At 48.0% G+C, this 18,537-nt stretch overlaps 9 protein-coding genes across 9 annotated transcripts; 8 read left to right on the plus strand and 1 right to left on the minus strand.

Annotated features, from left to right (window-relative positions):
* Window positions 1-1,013: 1,013 nt before the first annotated feature.
* Window positions 1,014-4,063, minus strand: N7500_001532 (Mn(2+) transporter ATX2; the record flags this gene model as incomplete). The annotated part of the gene is made up of 6 exons (XM_056672678.1): window positions 1,014-1,191; window positions 1,244-2,179; window positions 2,238-2,296; window positions 3,041-3,241; window positions 3,289-3,833; window positions 3,883-4,063. 6 exons carry the CDS (start codon window positions 4,061-4,063, stop codon window positions 1,014-1,016), a joined length of 2,100 nt encoding a protein of 699 aa, XP_056536197.1.
* Window positions 4,064-4,779: 716 nt separating this feature from the next.
* Window positions 4,780-6,594, plus strand: N7500_001533 (uncharacterized protein; the record flags this gene model as incomplete). The annotated part of the gene is made up of 3 exons (XM_056672679.1): window positions 4,780-4,801; window positions 5,785-6,421; window positions 6,483-6,594. The coding sequence occupies 3 exons, from the start codon at window positions 4,780-4,782 to the stop codon at window positions 6,592-6,594; spliced, it is 771 nt and encodes a 256-aa protein (XP_056536198.1).
* Window positions 6,595-6,660: 66 nt separating this feature from the next.
* N7500_001534 (Chondroitin AC/alginate lyase) lies at window positions 6,661-7,215 on the plus strand (the record flags this gene model as incomplete). The annotated part of the gene is made up of 1 exon (XM_056672680.1): window positions 6,661-7,215. The coding sequence occupies one exon, from the start codon at window positions 6,661-6,663 to the stop codon at window positions 7,213-7,215; it is 555 nt and encodes a 184-aa protein (XP_056536199.1).
* Window positions 7,216-7,814: 599 nt separating this feature from the next.
* N7500_001535 (uncharacterized protein) lies at window positions 7,815-9,322 on the plus strand (the record flags this gene model as incomplete). The annotated part of the gene is made up of 2 exons (XM_056672681.1): window positions 7,815-8,351; window positions 8,417-9,322. The coding sequence occupies 2 exons, from the start codon at window positions 7,815-7,817 to the stop codon at window positions 9,320-9,322; spliced, it is 1,443 nt and encodes a 480-aa protein (XP_056536200.1).
* Window positions 9,323-9,971: 649 nt separating this feature from the next.
* hat1 (histone acetyltransferase catalytic subunit HAT1) lies at window positions 9,972-11,651 on the plus strand (the record flags this gene model as incomplete). The annotated part of the gene is made up of 4 exons (XM_056672682.1): window positions 9,972-9,987; window positions 10,049-10,324; window positions 10,382-10,646; window positions 10,703-11,651. 4 exons carry the CDS (start codon window positions 9,972-9,974, stop codon window positions 11,649-11,651), a joined length of 1,506 nt encoding a protein of 501 aa, XP_056536201.1.
* A 515-nt stretch (window positions 11,652-12,166) lies between these two features.
* N7500_001537 (U6 snRNA-associated Sm-like protein LSm4) lies at window positions 12,167-12,657 on the plus strand (the record flags this gene model as incomplete). Its single annotated transcript, XM_056672683.1, has 3 exons — window positions 12,167-12,169; window positions 12,232-12,423; window positions 12,490-12,657. 3 exons carry the CDS (start codon window positions 12,167-12,169, stop codon window positions 12,655-12,657), a joined length of 363 nt encoding a protein of 120 aa, XP_056536202.1.
* Window positions 12,658-12,991: 334 nt separating this feature from the next.
* On the plus strand, window positions 12,992-15,067 carry N7500_001538 (pentatricopeptide repeat protein; the record flags this gene model as incomplete). The annotated part of the gene is made up of 2 exons (XM_056672684.1): window positions 12,992-13,615; window positions 13,679-15,067. The coding sequence occupies 2 exons, from the start codon at window positions 12,992-12,994 to the stop codon at window positions 15,065-15,067; spliced, it is 2,013 nt and encodes a 670-aa protein (XP_056536203.1).
* Window positions 15,068-15,773: 706 nt separating this feature from the next.
* Window positions 15,774-16,223, plus strand: N7500_001539 (uncharacterized protein; the record flags this gene model as incomplete). The annotated part of the gene is made up of 1 exon (XM_056672685.1): window positions 15,774-16,223. The coding sequence occupies one exon, from the start codon at window positions 15,774-15,776 to the stop codon at window positions 16,221-16,223; it is 450 nt and encodes a 149-aa protein (XP_056536204.1).
* Window positions 16,224-16,617: 394 nt separating this feature from the next.
* On the plus strand, window positions 16,618-18,352 carry N7500_001540 (putative phosphatidylinositol-3,4,5-trisphosphate 3-phosphatase; the record flags this gene model as incomplete). The annotated part of the gene is made up of 3 exons (XM_056672686.1): window positions 16,618-16,620; window positions 16,674-16,758; window positions 16,809-18,352. 3 exons carry the CDS (start codon window positions 16,618-16,620, stop codon window positions 18,350-18,352), a joined length of 1,632 nt encoding a protein of 543 aa, XP_056536205.1.
* Between the last annotated feature and the right edge of the window lie 185 nt (window positions 18,353-18,537).

Here is an 18,537-nt window from a genome sequence, read left to right on the forward strand (position 1 = left end):
CTCCCACTTGTTATAATATTATTGATATAACGCACTCTTAGCGTTCACGGTCGGCATAGAGTTATAAGGAAGCCGGGAGTCGGGAGTATGGGGTTCGGGGGTATGAGGAGAAGCTGGTGAACGGCCGAGGGATGGAGGGAGGTGAGACCAATATAATCCTCCGAAAGTATCGAGGCCACCAGTTTTTTCTTTTTTTTTCCAAAATAACTTTTTTTTCTGCTTCTTTTTCATTCAATCATAGTAAGAAATAAACTCCCAATGAAAAAAAGAGCGATGAGGAAAAGGGACATTTCAAGCGGAGGCGCCGGGGTGTCGTGATTCTGACAAAGCAAAGCCTCTCCGGACTAATCAGATGAGAATGATATGAATCTTATGCATATCCAGCACAGATGGTTTCTTTTCACTGCATCTTTTCTTTTTTGCCTTCTAGTTTGCCTGGTATTGCCTTTTGGAGGAATCATGGCAAAAGAGGCAGCGGGGAGGCGTCAAGAACGTGAACCCGAAGGATTGGCCCACCAAGTCATTGATCTACAGGGCTGGATATTGTGAACTGAAAAGGCAACCTGATATTCACGATATATTCACGATACTCACGAGAATATAGATCCAAGGCCTTGGATCAGCATGCGGCTATCGGAAATTGGACCATGGAACCTGTGAACAACGGGATGATTCAGACTGACGAGATTGACGAATCTTGTCATCACCCCCAGACATATTGAAAAGACTACCCCCTGGGGAAGTCAGAGATTGGGGGATCTGTCTTTAAATAGGGCAATAGTGACGCTACGTAGATGTGATCGTGAGATATCATGCAATTATGACCAACATAATACCAAAAAGCAGTTATACATCTATTCCAACATGTCCCCCCCCATAATCTCAATTTATCTCAGCTAGAACCCATTCCCAAACTATATCTTGCAATGGGTATAAGCCCTCCCAAAATCTAGTTGAAAAAGCAACAATGTAACAACATTATGACATATCCCCAAGGAATACATACGGTGTACTCAGTGAGCATGTCCAATCTGCAAGAATAGCGGCAAGATCATGCCCAAAACGGATGCAATCAAGTCTCTCATGGACTTGTCCGACCCATCCTGGTCTCGGTCACCATATCCGTTGATAGGAAGTTCGCGCGGGGATGAGCCCGGGCCGTTTTCTTGCATAGTGTGCATCGCAACATACCTACATAGGATTAATATAAGAGTTCGATATCTTGGGGGAACAGAAAACTCACAAAAAGGTACCCCCAGAGAAAAGTAGTAGCATTCCTGTGCGCCAGTGAGTGCCTGCCTCATCGGCACCGGAAGATCCCATCATCTGTACAAAGAGGAAAGTGGCCAAGGCACCGAAGGGAGCTGCAAGACTGAAGACCAGCAAATGTGCTCTCGCGGTGCGACTTGACAGCCCTTGCTTGAGCAAGATGGAAGTCAATCCAAAAGACGCTGGGGCTTTATGCACCATGATCGCCAAGAAGATAATGAAGCTGAGCCCGGCATCCGAGCTGGAAGCGCCTAGAGCAATACCATCCGCCGCGGCGTGGATCACTAAGCCAGTCGTGGTCGCAAAGCTGTGACTACGTCTGGACGCGTGGCTCGCATCAATTAGTCCATCGCGCGAAGGAGAAGAGCCCCGCCGCAGCCCCGATCCAAGGTTATCCAGCGAAATATGATAAGGGGTCCGTTCGTGTTTAGCCGGTGTTGCGAATTCGGGCAGCTTATCGACGAGGTACATCAAAATGAAACCACTGATGAGGGCAATTCCAACCCACGCATGCGGCGAACTTTCTTCCTCGCCGTGAATTGTGTCCTTGCCCGTTGTTTCGCCAGTCGAATCTTCCGTTCGGACATAGAGTGTTTGCGACTCGGAGACTTGGTCTCTTTCCAATAGGAGACCCGGGACAGGGGTATCAGCCGGTAGGTTTGAGCCACTGTCTCCGTCGGTGCCGAAAGTGGTCACGGCCGGGGCCTGGTGCTGCCATTCGATGGCGGTAGCTCGTGTGCTGTGTTGCTTGCGGGTGAGGGAGTTTGCGCTGTAGAGAGTTTCAATGCCCTCGGGGATAATCACGATCAACGATGTCCCCACCAAAACGCCCATGCCAATGGACGATATTAAGCGGAGTTGAGATGGGGATAGTGTAAAAGCGAGAGGTAATGAGCCGACGACAAAAGATCTGCCAATAACTCAGAGCATTAGCTTCCAACCTTAGGTTTCCAATGTTAGAACCTCACGTAATTGCCATCACAATGCTCAAAGCGAGCAGAGTGAATAGTCCCTCCATAATGATCTCCTTCACTCTATAGATTTTCTATCATGGTGGGAATTGAAGAGAGGATCCAAAGAGAGAGAGTCTGGAGAGTGTGGTTGCGTAAGAGGCCAAGGTGGTGGAAGGACCCACGTAGCCCTGGAATCAGGTACCGCTTTCAAAACATACCAGGGGGGAAATATGGAGCATGGGAGTTATTTGGAAGGGATTCTTAAGGGATTTCTTAGGGATTTCCTAGGGATTTTTCTAAAGGCCCTTGAAAGGCATATATGATTAAGTTGATTTAAAATCTTGTCACGATGTGCCACATCTGGCCTTACTGTTGCTCAGACTGAACAAGGCCAAGTGTAACCGCATCCTTGCTTAGATCCTCTTTTCCCTTTGCCTTTCTGTTGATATTATTTGTTTTTGGGAATGTCTATATTCAAGAATCATCGAGTCATAATTGAATTTGATTTTATCAAGGCACGTGCCAGACCAGCAAGTAGACATGGGCGTCCTTGTACACCATCAACCAAGAGCAATCCAGGACTTTCACCTTTCACCTTTCCAGTACGATGCAATGCGCACGAGGCGGATGTGACACATTCCTATCCAACCCAGTAAGAGTATGGATCCGTGTTTTGCCAATCATAAGCCACTGTCAGCCACATTTGCACATGGACCATATGCAAAGAACAAGGCAGACACATATGCTCCACTAGAATATGTAGGCAAAAATCATAGATCAAGGGTTTATCCACCCCACGATCCTTATCGCATCCGAACCCCCAAGTCACGGCTGCCATGCGCACCCTTTGGCAGTCGAAAGCCCAGGTACGGCAAATACTTCCCTGGGTGCCAATAGATGAAAAGGGCAACACACGGGTAGATGAACAGGGCGTCAAAGACATACTGAGGCCACTCATGAGTGCTCAAATAGCCCGTCGTGCCTTCGGTAAATTCCACAAGTCGGTAGACAGACCGAACCTGGTACAAGTCAGCGAGTGAACAGCATCTTTGATTGAAGAACTGACAAGAATCAATATCGTGGTGAGATTGACCACTCTCAGTAGAGCAGGCCAATGTTTGTTTTTCACAATCCCATCAATCCTGTAATTCTTCATTCCAACATTCTCATACCGTTCATCTAAAGACCCGGTGAAGCGCTTGGAAGTGAAGTTGAAACGGACGGCTGCGATAGCGAACAAACCAAAGGCGACCAGTTGGACAATAACACCTATCTGGGCAACATGTTTTCCAGTGTCGAGCTTGTTTTTCGCATCACGATCTGTGCCATCGACTGAAGTGATCATCACTGCACCGCCAAGCTGGAGCAACAGAGCAATGATATCAAACCCGACAAAGATAGGTGTAATGAATCGGGGAGGTACCCAGCATAGTCGAAATGTGCGTGCCTCTTGAGGGACGATAAGAAATAAGATACGACTGAAGATGACATAGCAGCAAGCTGCCATGAGAACGGGTGCAAGGATGATGAGGGCAAATTGGAGAACATAAACAGGTCTCTCTGATTGATTTTGGACCGAGACGCATCGGCCAATGTAGCCGATTGCTTCCACTGGGTCTTGAGTTAGCTTGGGTGGGTTACAGATCAAATGGGTACGTACTGGCTGCTGATAGTACCATGACGCTCCAGACCCAGGCCCTGTACCGGATCCATTGTATGAGCGTCAACAGAAAAGCAATGGTGTACAAGACAGCAGCAACAATTGCAACTGGTAGGGAGGGGTCATAATGGTAATAGGAGGTTCTTCTTTCGCTGTGCGTAGCACGTTCGATGAGAGACATTGTAGATGTTTGATGCAGATGTCCAGTTCTTTCTTTCTTCTCAGTAGTGTCCACTTTCTTCACTCCCTTCACTCGCAATTCTCAATAGAAGCTATCGAGATGTCTCATGCCTTCCGAAAATCTCCAGATATGCGCGCTCACCATGAAATTAAATGGCAATCGAGCAGTTAACTATATACACATGTTTGTTTTGATAAGCTAAATGATGAAACGCTTACCCAAATAGGAAAGGACGATGCCAAGTTAATTTTTAGTGGAAGCGGCAGTCTAAGCCCTAGTCATTAGGCCTCTCATCCATCCAATTCTCAGCTTTTTGCCTAAATCCAATATGATGAAGTATGGTAAACCACACTTGTATCTACTTCGAAAGAATATTAATGCCCTTCTACGATCGTTCAAGCAACAGTCCTCACACTGTGTGTAGCATGTTCATTAGAGGAACACCGTATGATCTTGTCGGAGTAAAATACAGCTACTTTACCACTAGACCACAACAAAAACCAAGGTTCCCATTTATAGCCTAGTGGGCTTATACTGCTGCTTTGTCAGATCTAGATAGCCACGGCTGGGATGATTGAAAGTAAACTGGAAGTTGGGCGGTTTTTCAATAGGGGAGCCCTGGCAAGTGCTAGACCTCTCAACTATAGACTCACCCCTTTCACTCTCTTCTCTGCCTTCAATCTCAAATCTCGGTGCAGACTAGAAGTCTCAAAAACATGCAGCAGTCTAAGCAGATTAGTACGTAAATATAGCTATCGATACAACGGAAATGATACCTTGGCCAGAGATTGTTTGATTGTATACGCAATTAATTTTGAGTAGAGCTAGTCTCTGCGAAGTAATGCGGTGGACAATAACTTACCTGACATTTTAGAAACGGCGCAGCTCCCTAACTTGCACACGCTCTAGCTTTCAGGGGACATAGCTTCCGGATGGTAGCCCGCACTGATGTTGGAAGAAAAAGAACAGCACCAAACGATGCCACAGCTGCTATGCGGATAAATAACGTCAATGATTGAACGCATCGAAATCATCCAATGCTCTACATCGAAAAGTCATTTCCCACAGTTCAACCCGTTTTTACCGCCTGTAGTCTATACTTTGCGGTTGATTAGTCTTCACCCTCTAATCACATCACTATAAAGGAAACAAATACCGATGAATGAAAAAAGTCAAGACATCTGAAATGACTACCAAGACAAAAAACAAAGATGATTGTAGTGTCATTCTCGGAGGCCGCAAGCGCTTATGCCTTTTGCTAGATATTATTCGGAAAATCTCCGGTGCTTCTTATAGAAAGATTGAAACAGTATTGCAGATCCTATCCACAAGTTTCTAAATTGAAACACATGTTTTAGATTAAGCGCGAAGTATGTGCTTTGATACAGATCTCGAGTCTATATCCAGTTCGTTCCTTTCTCTTGTCTTGTTATATTTGCATTCATTTCTGCTTCTCTTCTCTTCTCTTTCTCTTTGCAATGGTTGTCTTTCTTTCTTTCTTAATTCCTTTTTCCCCCTTGTAACATGTTTTGTGCACCCTGGTCTCCTTGTCTCCGATGGCGATATTTTTCGCACTTAGAGAAAGATCAAGACCAGCCAAGATCCATGGACTACATCTTGGAATACCCTGACCAGTCTCTCATTCTCTGATGCCAACTATATCCCTTCCCCGGTTGGTGTTGTCTATCGAAGTACCTGGGACAACCATACCGAGAACGCAGAGCTCCTCTGGCATGACGTCGCAGCAGCATTCAACCTAGGTCTACGATGGAAAATGTCTCAAAATACGAGCTTTGCTCATGCCGCCAGCAATAGCCTGCATGCATGGGCGACCACTCTAACCGCAATCTACGGTGGAGACGACAAATACCTCACAGCTGGGTTGCAGGGGTGCGAACTCGCCAATGCAGTCGAACTCCTTCGCGACTATGAGCCTTTCGTGGACAATGTCCTCCCAGCTGTTGTGGAAATGGCCAAAGATATCTTTATTTCGATGCACTACAAATGTTTGAACCATCAAGAGCCGTCGGAGCATAATGTTCTTCATTTCTTCGCAAACTGGGAGTTATGCAATATTGCTTCGGCGATGGCTATGGCTGTCATAACCGACAATCAAACAGTGTGGGATTTTGCCATGGATTACTTCAAAAATGGGGAAGGAACAGGCGCAATCAACAATTCTATCACTACTATCGTTGAAGAGCCTGGTACTGGAGCTTTACTCGGCCAAGGCCAAGAGTCAGGTCGTGATCAGGGCCACTCAGCATTAGACATACAACTTCTCGCTGTTATTGGGCAGCAGGCCTGGACCCAAGGAGAAGATTTGTTTGCCTATAATAATAGCCGGATTCTCCGTGGGTAAGTACCATCTAATCATTCCATGCTTTTTGTCTTGACAAATACTCATATATCACCTTAGCTCTGAGTACTTTGTGCGATACAATCTTGGAAATGACGTTCCCTTTCTCTATTACACGAACGGTATAGTCAGCCACTCAGAACTTAGTAGTGCCTCTCGTGGAGCCATTTGACTTACCGGGGAGCTTCTCTACAATCATTATGTTATGATCAAGGGAATGGACGCACCATGGACTACCATGTTTCTCAGCAACTCTCTTGACTTCTGTGGCGGCGCAGAGGGCGGTGCAGACTCCTGGGGAGAATGTTCTGGCCACTACGATGGGCTGGGCTGGGGAAAATTTCTCTATCACATGGATGACTCCGATGTGGGAGCTGCATTCTCTTCTAAATCCGCTTCATCTACGGCAAACCCTACCCCGAGGGCATCAACCACATCTTGCGCAACGACTACACCTCCTGACGTATCCCGCCACGATGCCCTTGCTTTGGATTCAATCGCCACCGAAATTGATGCTATATCTGCCACCTTGGACACCAACCTGTTAGTATCATCAACTATGGCAACCAGCACTTGGACTGCTCCATCTTCTACGAGCAGTACAACTTCAACAGCATATCGACAACTGTACCTACTGCACCAAGTGTTATTTTTCCTAAGTCTCATCACCATAATCATCATCATGTGGAGGAACAGACACAAAATGTTTGCCATATACAATACGTCGACGTTTGATGCCTCAAAAACGGCTTCTTCATCCGCTGACCCTGCCCGGGCTTTTTCTACCATGTGAACATCCTCATTCGGCTGTCCAATCCCTCATTTTATGTAACTAATTTCTTAATGCTTGTCACCCTAGTTTGGTATTGTGTTCGTTGGACCAATCTTCCCACAACTCCAGGAGTCGAAGTGCCGTCTGGAGAATTTCCAAGGTAAACTTATTTCGAATATTAGCCAAGTACCCATACATAATTTCAAATCGAAGCAAGATTAAAGTCAATGACCAAAATCCGATGTAGATGTCTGTTTTGGTCCAGACGATGAAACAGATACCCAATTAGGAAAGGCCAATGCCAAGCATCTACTAAACTTATAGTGGAGCCTCGGGAGGCCAAGCCCCATGTCATCGACTTAATATCCGATCCGCACGAATTCTTTGCCTATTTAGAATTGAATATGACATCCCCGCGTCCACTTGGAGACAATGCCTTTCTACGGTCGTCCAAGTAAGGGTTGCGGCAGCTGTCGGGAAAGACGGATCAAGGCAAGTAGCGCCTAACACCCAACCAATCATAGACTGACATGATCTAGTGTGACCGGCTTGATCCCGTGTGTTCCCAATGCAAAAGAGCTGGCAAACCATGTGGCGGGTATCGGGACGTGCCGTCGCTTATGTTCCGCGATGAGAATGAAAAGGCGGCTCGACGAAGTGCAGAAGCAAAGGCTAAAACCGAGGCCCGTCGACGATTGGAGGACAGTACTACTCTAGAATCCAATATATCCACCCCCGGCTCGCGAGCCGAGCGTTCGCCGTCTGGCGCATTAGTCTGCAGGAGCAGGGGCCAGTTGATCTTGATTCCGAAATTAACTGCCCCGCTGTCCACCCCATTGGAGGACCAGGGGTTGAGGTTCTTTGTCAACAGATTTGTGTCACGGATGGCCACCAGACCAGATGGCTCTCTAGAAGTAGGTAGATTGCCGCCATCTCCTCATTTCGGAGCAATTAATATCGATCGGTCGAGTCGAGATGCTGTCATCTCGGTTGGTCTTGCTGCCTTGTCCAATGTCAATAATGACAGAGCACTACGGATATTGTCTCGAGAGAAACATGCCATAGTCATCAAAGCTGTGCGGAAAGTAGTGGAGAATCCCTCTCAGGCCAATCCTCACAAAGCTTTTCACTTGATCGTAATGCTAAGTCTATACGAGGTACGTTCTCCAGGTTGACGATTTCTATTCGAACATTGATAATTGTAACAAACTAACCGGCGCAGATGGTCAACTGTGCGCCAAACCAGCTCGACTCTTGGATAGTGCATCTGGATGGTGCCGCGGCGTTACTAAAACAATCCACCTTCCACCTATCACTCATGACCCTGAATCACCGAGCCCACTTACAATTTTACTTCGTTTCAATTGTCAAGTATTTCGCCAAAAGGGTTGTCACCCCGGATCTACTGAACTGGTCTCCTGATGTCATACCCTATGCGCCACCGGATATCTCACCAGGCGTCGAACTTGTTGACATACTGATAAGATTCACAAAATTTGATGCACGTCTGCATCACGAAAATCCCGACGCCAAAGCAGCAGTTCGCTCGGCACTTTCGTTTGAAGATGAACTTCGCGAGTGGGGAACTCACCTCCCAACATACTGGTCCTTTACTGTGGAAGAATCCAGTACATTTGAGTACACCTTTTATGGCCAGTATCATGTCTACAAAAATATGTGGGTTGCAAAAATTCTCAATCACTACCGCTGGGCACGACTGCTGGTCAACGAGACCATCGTATCCCTAATCTCGAGAATGGCACGACCAACAGCAAATGAGGTGATTCAACGGCAGCGGGCATTGGACACAATTGCTAGTATGGCCATCGAAATATGCACCGGGGCTGCAAGTCAGGAAGCTACCTTCGAGAAAGGAGTTACCGAAGAGTCCCGTATACCACTGCTGAATGGTACCTTCATGCTGCTTTTCCCATTAGGTGTTGCCGGAGGTGCGGCGGGGACCCCCGATGAAGTCCATGAATGGGTTGTTGGAACGCTTGAGCGAATAAGTTGCACGATGGGGATACGACGAGCTTTGGAAATGATACCACAAGTGAAGAAATCAAACAGGAAATGGAAACTAGATCAGAAGCTGTGGAACAGCAGACATGAATATAATACAAGTTAGACATAAAGATATTAAGTCAGCCTACAAGATTCAAATCCAGCTCCCTCCCAAAGTTCCTTTTTTGTTGAAACTTTAGTACATGTAGCTTCCGCAACGGGAAATAGTATTGACTGACTTAATGTACTTTGTTCCTCAATTGTTTTCCTCACATTACTAACTTTGCCGTAAGCAGACCAGATAACTATCCGCGAAGTGATGTAGAAAAGCAGGAGCCAACTAAGTTAGTTCAGCTGCCTTCAGTTGACTTGTTGCTCAAATTCAAACGATGAAATTGCTCTAGCTGTTTCTCAACGAAGATAAGGTTGATGCTCCATAGATCAACGGGGTACATGACTTTTATATATGTCGTACTTGCACTATTTATAGTGCTATACCACTCTTACTAAAGCACCACAGTATTAGACCAAATGTCTAGTGCTACGTATTTTGAAGGCCTGATCCTATGGGGTGTACTCAACATATAAGGTGTGCTTGGGCGCTTGGCACAGTTGTAAGATGTGTTTTACTCCGTAGTATAGCGAGCCCTAGCGGGCCGTAGATCCAGATTAGGTAATGCTGATGCGCGCCGGGGCGCGTGTTCGCGTCTCTCTCTAGACCTCAGACCTTCCATTGTCTAATTTGACATTCAAATTTCACATATCCTGTCAAAATGGCAGAAGCTGGATGTAAGCATATAGCTTCCCACTACCTACTATCAAGATAAAAACTAATCGATACTTACTCTAGGGTCTTGCGACGCCAACGATGCGGTCCATGTTACTATCATTCAACCCGGCGAGAAGAAGCCGAAAACACTTTCCACGTTCCACCCCCAATTTACTTATCCTATCTTTGGCGACGATGAACAGATCTTCGGCTACAAAGGCTTAATTATCCGTTTGCGCTTTGCGGCCCATGACTTGCGCCCTCATGTTCATATTTCCTATGATGAGAAGTTTAAGCCGGTCGGTGACACAGCTGCTGTCGATCTTCTTGATACCCTGAAACCTTTTGTTCAGCAAGGTGAGCTCAAGCTTCGCGACAATATATGCAATATAAGCTAATCACCATTTTGCGCAGAGGCATTCGCCAATCTCCCAGACTATGAGAAGGCTGTTCAAAACGACCCGGAAGCGAAAGATTTCAAGCCCCCAGGCGAATTTGTCATTGGCTACGAGGTCGATGACAGAAAATATGAGGTCTGGGCTGGATCACTTGCCAATCCGCAAGTACGGAAAATTCTGGATCGCATGCAGGTTCTCGTTTCCCTCTTCATTGAGGCCGGAACTCCCCTAGATACAGATGATCCGGAGTGGACGCTGGACCGGTGGAGGGTATATTTCGTGTATGCTATTCTCTGAGCTGTTGTTGTTTGTGATCTGACACTAATCAAACTTGCAGATATGAGAAGGTGACTCCTCCAACACCAACAGCATCATCATATTCGATCGTTGGATATGCCACAACATACCGCTATTGGTATTACCAGCGGGATCAATCGCAAATCCCCGCTGTCAAGAACGACGAGTTCCCACCACCAGAAGTCAACATTGCAGAGCTCCCTGCACGAATTCGACTTGCCCAGTTCCTTATTCTCCCTCCACACCACCGCGCCGGCCACGGCACACACCTATATACCACAATTCACGCGGCCTGCATCGCAGACCCAACCATTCTAGAATTGACCATCGAAGACCCCAATGAACAATTCGATGCGCTGCGGGACACAGCCGATTACTGCCTGCTGCGACCAGAGTTCTTGAAGCACAACGTGAATCTCAACCCCGACCCCCTCGGAGTGTATTCTCAAAAGAAACGCCCTCGCAATGTGCCCACTTCCGCCCTAATCCCAACCAAACTTCTCCACGATATTCGGAAATCGTTCAAGATTGAACCCACGCAGTTTGCGCACGTTCTGGAAATGTACCTTCTTGGCCAGATTCCTCAAAGTCACCGCCTAGCTGGCGGTACAAATCTCGCTCGACTGTTGATCAAGAAGTTCAAGGCCGAAAACGAGGACGACCGACGCTACTACTGGTGGCGTATGCTAACCAAACAACGTCTCTATAAAAAGCACAAAGAACTTTTGAAAGAATTGGAGCTTCTAGACCGCGTGGAGAAACTTGATGCTACGGTCCAAAATGTGGAGGAAGGTTACGAGATAACATTGGATGCGGTCGAGGGCCGCTTGCCAGAAGGTGAATCAAATGAAGAGGCAGAGGCAGACGCGAAGGCTAGTAAGGCTCCTACCGGTAGCCGGGACCGGCGTATCAAGCGCAAGCACACGGTCATGGATGATGATGATGACGATGAGGACGAGACAGAGCTAGCTAAGCGACCACGTGCTTAAGCGCCTTGCCGTGGTCAGCTCTTTTATGTACTATGTAATGCATGCCCGTGGATGAGGGTATTATTTTTGAAGCATTTCACAATTTAGTCTTATACACCATTCTTCGACAGATTTGTAATTCTAGAAAGCTCAAGTCTAGTCGATACAAACTAATTTATCCTACCGAAAGCTCTCTAGTGCATAGTTAGGGATTTGATGTATTATTAGATATAGATTGAAGAAAATTGAAAGAAACATTTGGAGGTTCGAGAGTTCCTCGTATGTGTAGATGGTCACCCAAGCCACATTTGGGCTCGGCACTTCCCTTTTTCCGGCTTCCTCATCGCATCTCTTGGAGCTTGGATTGCTATTCTCAACAACCCCAGATAGATCAGCAGGCCCATTCATTAGCGTTTGATTTCGCTATTCAAAGCATAATTCGCAGACTTTGGACCTACACAGCAACCCGCGCTCTTCCAATTCTGTGCGCCAACTGACTCTCCCACCTTCACCCACCTCATCGATCGCATTCCAAAATGGTAAGCTCCAGCTTTATCTAAGCGCCCGTTCCAAGAGTTATACTAAGTCAATTTTTGCTTAGCTGCCTCTCGGTCTTCTCACGGCCGCACAAGGCCACCCCATGCTGGTAGAACTGAAGAACGGCGAAACTCTGAACGGCCACCTGGTTACCTGCGATAATTTCATGAACCTCATTCTGCGCGAGGTAGTGCAGACGAGCCCTGAGGGTGACCGCTTCTTCAGATTACCTGAAGTTTACATTCGGGGCAACAACGTAAGCCATCCGACGAGCAATCAACTCACAGCCCCGCTCTTTTGGCTATGTGCTGACAACCTCCAGATCAAATACCTACGAGTTCCCGAAGAGATCGTCGAAATTGTCAAAGAACAGCAACAGAACCAACCACAAGGCCGTCGCGGCGGGCGAGACGGTGATCGTGGCCGCGGTCGTGGTCGGGGTGGTGGTGGCCGGGGTGGACGTGGTCGGGGACGAGGCGGCCCCAATTAGACATATACTTGTTCTGCATCAATGATTTTAAGAATACGGCAAACGAGATACCCCCGGAGGAGACGGTGGTAAGGTCGCTCGGAAGGTCCGGTGGAACGGTTTGATCGAGCATGGCCGTGGCGTATCTGGCTCTGTATTTTCACGGCATCTGGGTCACTTGGTCGAGTTACAACTACCTCTAAATGTTATATTCCAAAAACCCAAACTATACTTATCTATTCACTGGTAAACCCCATGCAATCCAAGAAGTGAATATTCGGGTCTGTCACGTGATATCAAACTCCAGATGAAATCCGCGGAGGCTAAGTTTCCGATGAGTTAGCCATCAACGGATATGTCACGGCGGGCGTTGGTCCTCGATGGGCTTTGGTATTCTCTATGTCCGTCATTTACAGCTTTGAGCCTCACTCGATCAACGGCATTCCCCAAATCCAAGGGACGAAGCCCGAGACTATATCCACTACCTTCAATCTCTAGCCCCAGTGCGGGTTCGCGCCGATGCTACAACACCTCTGGCGGCGATAACTTCAGAGGCTCATATAATGCAACACATCATAATAATCGAATTGAACCACGCGAACCACGCGAAAATGAATACCGTGACGCTCGTCTATCTCGCGACCCAACCGCCAGGCCACCCATACAACCAAAACGTGGCCCGCTATACACACGAACGCATAGGGTGCAAGATGATCTACTAGAAAAAACGAACGAATGGTTAGAATCCCGATTGCAATATGCAATGGACAACAAGCCAAACATTCGACACATAACGCAGATCCTGCGACTGCTCGTTCGGGACCGTCATGTGCAGCCGAATGCTCGACACTACAAAGCGCTGATCCTTGCAAACACCGACAATGAGAGAGGCTCACCGGAGCTCGTGCGCGGCTTGCTAGAGGAGATGGAGAATAATGGCATTACCGCAGACTCGGGTACACTCCACGGTGCATTGCAGGTAGGTCATCCGATTGAACCGAGTTATACATGTAAAACGAGGCTCACAAATGTCTTCTTCTAGGTACTCGCTGTACATCCAGACTATCTCCTACGACAAGAAATCCTCAACAAGCTACGAGACCGGTGGCTCACGCTGAGCCCAGCCGGGTGGCATTTTGTGGCGGCTGGTCTTCTCCGCGAGAACCAGATTGAACTCGCGCTCGAGCATGTTGCATTAATGGAGCGCAAGGATATAGTTGTGGAAAACTGGCTACACAGTATTATTGTCTACACGCTTTGCGACCATGGGGAGTTGGACGAGGTGTACAATGTGATGCGTGCACGCGTCGACCAGGGCCACGACATGACCCAACGGCTTTGGATGCACGTGTTGACCGAGGCAGGAAAACAGGGCCATTACCCGATGGCACACTACGTGTGGCGACGGATGGTTGAATTGGGTTATATGCATCCGCTCGTTGAAGTCTGCAATGACGTATTGAAAATGGCTGCGAAGACTGGTGATACAGAGCTAGCGAGCTCTGTGTTCCGGTACCTCCGTGAGAGCGGGATCCCGCTCGAACGCACACAGTATGAAGGACTTGTTGCGACTCACGTGGCGGCAGGTGATTTGCCTGCTGCGTTTGAAGCGCTTTGTACCATGCACGAAGCTCAAATTCCTCTGGCGGATAGTTCGACAGAGCGTGTTCTCGCCCACATGATACAGAATAAAGTTGATCCCCGGGAGGCGTGGCAAATTCTAAAGCGGCTGAAGAATGAGAAACGAATTATTCCCATCGACTCTGTTCGTGTCATCGCGGATCTCTGTGAACATGATGCTCATGACGATCCATCTGTGGTGGATGACGGCGTTGGGTTCTACAAAGAACTCTATACGTTATGCCCCGAAGGTGCCGACGTCCGAGTGTACAACGCGTTGATTCGGATGTGCCGAACGGCCCGCAACCGCGAATCGGGCATGTTCCTGGTGAAAGAAATGGCGTCACTTGGGGTGGTACCGAACGGTGCTACTTTCGAGTCTATCATCCTGATGTGTTTAGATGCGGGAAATTTCCGGTCTGCTTTCATGTACTTCCAAGACCTGATAAAGCGGGACGCCAGACTCAGCCCTGAAACGCAGCAGGAAATCCGTGAGATCTGTGCCGGGTCTGTGGACGAGTTCGCAATGCGACTGCAGTATCACCCCTTCATTCGAGACGACGTGAGAAAGCTAGACGAGGAGCTACAGCAAAAACAGAAGGATAAAGAAGCCAATGAGAGAGCTGGCCGCCACCCTGTACCACCGGCAGTTCGTCGGCTGAACATGTCAGACGAACAGCGACGTGATTACAACAAAGAGCGTCGAAAGAGGAAACGACGTCGCCTTGCCATTGAACAAAACATGAGAGAGGAGGGTTGGGATGAATGGGAAGCTGGTGGCACCAACAATGGCTCTGCCAAGTCTGAATGAAACTAGTCGGGTTCTTTCGATGTTTGAGAACATGTTCCAATCTCGATCAGAATACGGAGTACTCCGTATTCATTTCCTGGACGGCATATTGCCTGCAATATGGAACTAAACTACGCGCCACATAAATTCTTTTCAGGAACAGAATACCAATTCCCCTTTCTGGGCATGTCACAACGTTCGACCTCGGACAACATATGTATATATCCTATCTTATAAGCGTTTGTATTACCCAAATATTTGCCCCAGCATAACAAAATCATCTCTCTGTTCCTTATACAAAAAAAAAAAAAAAGTAAAAGTAAAAAAAAGCAAACCTGGAGTCGATAGACCCTGTTCCCTGTGGATCCATGCATGTATACTATAAATAGTCGGACTAAAAGACCATAACATCGGTGGACTATTGGACATTATAACGTACCACCTTTATAAACAAAGATACTATGATTCAACGATGACTCGATGACTCGATCTAAGGGTGAACAATCAAAGCGAGTGTACTCCGTCATGGAATCTTGAAAGGCACATTCACATTCACATTCACCCCTGAAAGTGATCGGCGCTGGTTTCCGAGTGCCAAGAGCGCCCAGAGAGGGAAGTGCCGCCAACCGCCAGCCCGCCTACCAACTATATAATTCCCCAACCTCCCTTACCTCTCCTGATCATATCCAACTAATTCAATACTTCTCTAAAATAATCACATCCAAAAATGCAACTCACCTCACTCCTCCCAATCGCCCTAGCAGGCCTAGCCACTGCACTCCCTGCTGCCCTACAGGCCCAAACAATCACCGAAGACATCATCTGGGGCGTCTCCAACTTCACTGTCGGCTGTTCCCAAGGTGGCTGCGTCTTCAGATATGATATCGCTGGCAGTCCGAACTCAATGACTCCCAAGTTCCGCACGCACTGCAGCGGCCTTGCAGAGAAGGAAGTCCTCTGCGATGACAATAATATCAAGACCACTGTTGCTCCTGCCGGTTGGTCTGAAGATGGGAATCAGAAGTGGAATGTCGGTGTCACCCACACCTGGAATACCGTGCTCAGCGACAAGTCCCTCGCGACTTGGTTCCAGTACGGCGCGCAGAATGTTACTGTACCTTACCGCCAGCCGGTCAAGTTTGTGATTAAGCCTACTCAGGAGTACGGCATTGCTTAAATCGTCGCCTCTTTGAAGGAGGATTTGGCTCTTTACTTTGTAATGGAGGGTCTTAATGGGTCTGTTTGATGAGCACACGACATATGGCCCAATTGGAAATTTCAGGGATTTCGTGATGGGAATAATTGGATTGTATAGTGTGGAAATGTACAAAGGAATCGAATTTGCCATAGCATTCCAAGGTGATATACTACATATAGATCAGTATGTTGTACTCCGTGGGAAAATTCTCCGTATAGTAGAGAAAACAAGGGACCTGATGTGATGACATCATCCGCTGCGCCTCAAAAACAACTCCTTGTCAAATTGTATACATCTTGTTTTTTCCACATTCACATAATTTCGATAATTTTGATCATTCTGGTGGACATACCTTGTAGCACATACTCTGCAAATGGTACGTCAGCTTCATCGCAATAAGTTTCCACTGCTCACCTTGGAATATCCCAGTCATCAATTCTCCGCCAGATAGTCGCAGGTCCAAGACAACAACACCCAGAAGCAGGACTAGATCTCTGCTACGTGACAGACAATGGTACTATGCTCGCCAATGTACACCAAAACATCCCTTAACATAATTTACAGTCATCGCAACCTCCGGTCCATCAGCAACATACCCACAGCGCGCCTATCGCAACCCACTAGACGCACTCGTCAACTTCCTCGACACCAAACATGGCGCGAACTGGTGCATCTGGGAATTTCGCGCTGAAGGCACAGGATATCCAGACTCAGAAGTCTACGGACGCATCCACCACTTCCCCTGGCCCGACCACCACCCCCCGCCATTCGCACATATCCCCAACATCATGGGCAGCATGCGGAACTGGCTAAATCGTCTAGACGAAAAAGAATCACCCGACAAGGATACCGATAAAAAGGAACGCGTCGCCGTCGTCCACTGCAAAGCAGGCAAAGGGCGTAGCGGGACAATCGCGTGCGCATACCTGATCAGTCAGGAGGGGTGGAAGAAAGAAGATGCGCTACAGCGGTTTACGGACCGGCGCATGCGAGTCGGCTTCGGGGACGGCGTTAGCATCCCCAGCCAACTGCGATATGTCGGATATATAGATAAATGGGCGAATGAGATGGGGAAAAAATATGTCGAGCGACCGGTGGAGATTCTAGAGGTTCATATCTGGGGATTGAGGGATGGAGTTAAGGTTGCGGTCGAGGGCTATGTGGACGAAGGGAAGAAAATCAAGTGTTTCCATCTGTTCCATCGGGATGAGCGTACCATCGTTGAAGACGGGGGCTTAACGTCTGAGGAACAAGAGACTGGCAAGGGGAGCGACATCGCCAAGCCGAATCCCAACTCCAACCCCGACATCAAAAACCCACTCCCTTCGTCTGCGACCTGGTCTCCGGCGGTATCGGGATCTGACGTTTCCGCCTCATCGTCCGCGCCAGGCCACAGTGTCTCGGCAATGATCTTCAACCCCAAGAAACCAATCATTGTCCCCAGCTCGGATGTGAACATTGACTTTGAGCGCCGCAGCAAAGCATCCTACACAGGTTTTGCCATGGTAACATCCATCGCGCATGTATGGTTCAATCCCTACTTTGAAGGCGGAGCCGAGCACGACTCGGGCGTCTTCGAGACCGAATGGGACGCGATGGATGGGATCAAGGGAAGTGCGCGGAAGGGGATACGGGCGCTAGACAAGCTGAAGGTTGTATGGCGATATCCTACGACGGAGAACGTGGAAGCGAGTGCAGCTAGCAAGAGCGAAGGGAAAGAGAAGGAGAGCTTGGATAGCGCGCCGGCAGCGGGGAGACCGATCAGTGAGCCCCAGCCCGGTGATTCCATCCATGAAAGCGAACCGCCTGACTGGCGAGGACTGCCACAGGGAGATAAGAAGGAGAACCAGCGCCCTTCTGAGAGTTCGTCACACAAAAGTACTGCTGCGAGTATCTCAGACAAGACTAAGGAGCTGGGACATGCCGTAGAGAGGGAACTTGGACTACGGAAGCACACGGGTGATAGTCGGGGTGTTAGTCTTGCTGGGAGTGATGAGGAGACGACCACTACCGATGATGACGGCCGGGAGACCAAAGTTCAGAAGGTGCATAGTGAAGGGCTCGAGGGGGTGAAGACGAATTATAAGCAGACTGGGAGTGCAGAGTAACATCAGAGCTCTGATCAGTCGAGTGGGAAATAGTATGAGCCAAAGCTTGTACAAGTGTATAGCATAAGTAATACATAGCACATTTACGAATATACCATTGATGAATATTCTGTCTGCTTGATATTGTCACAGGTCATATACTCTGTATTATACATAAATGAAAACATCGCAGCTCGCTAGGAACG

This window comes from Penicillium coprophilum (genome assembly GCF_028826855.1).
Source record: "Penicillium coprophilum strain IBT 35676 chromosome Unknown utg000002l_segment0_segment0, whole genome shotgun sequence".
NCBI classification, from domain to species: Eukaryota; Fungi; Ascomycota; class Eurotiomycetes; order Eurotiales; family Aspergillaceae; genus Penicillium; species Penicillium coprophilum.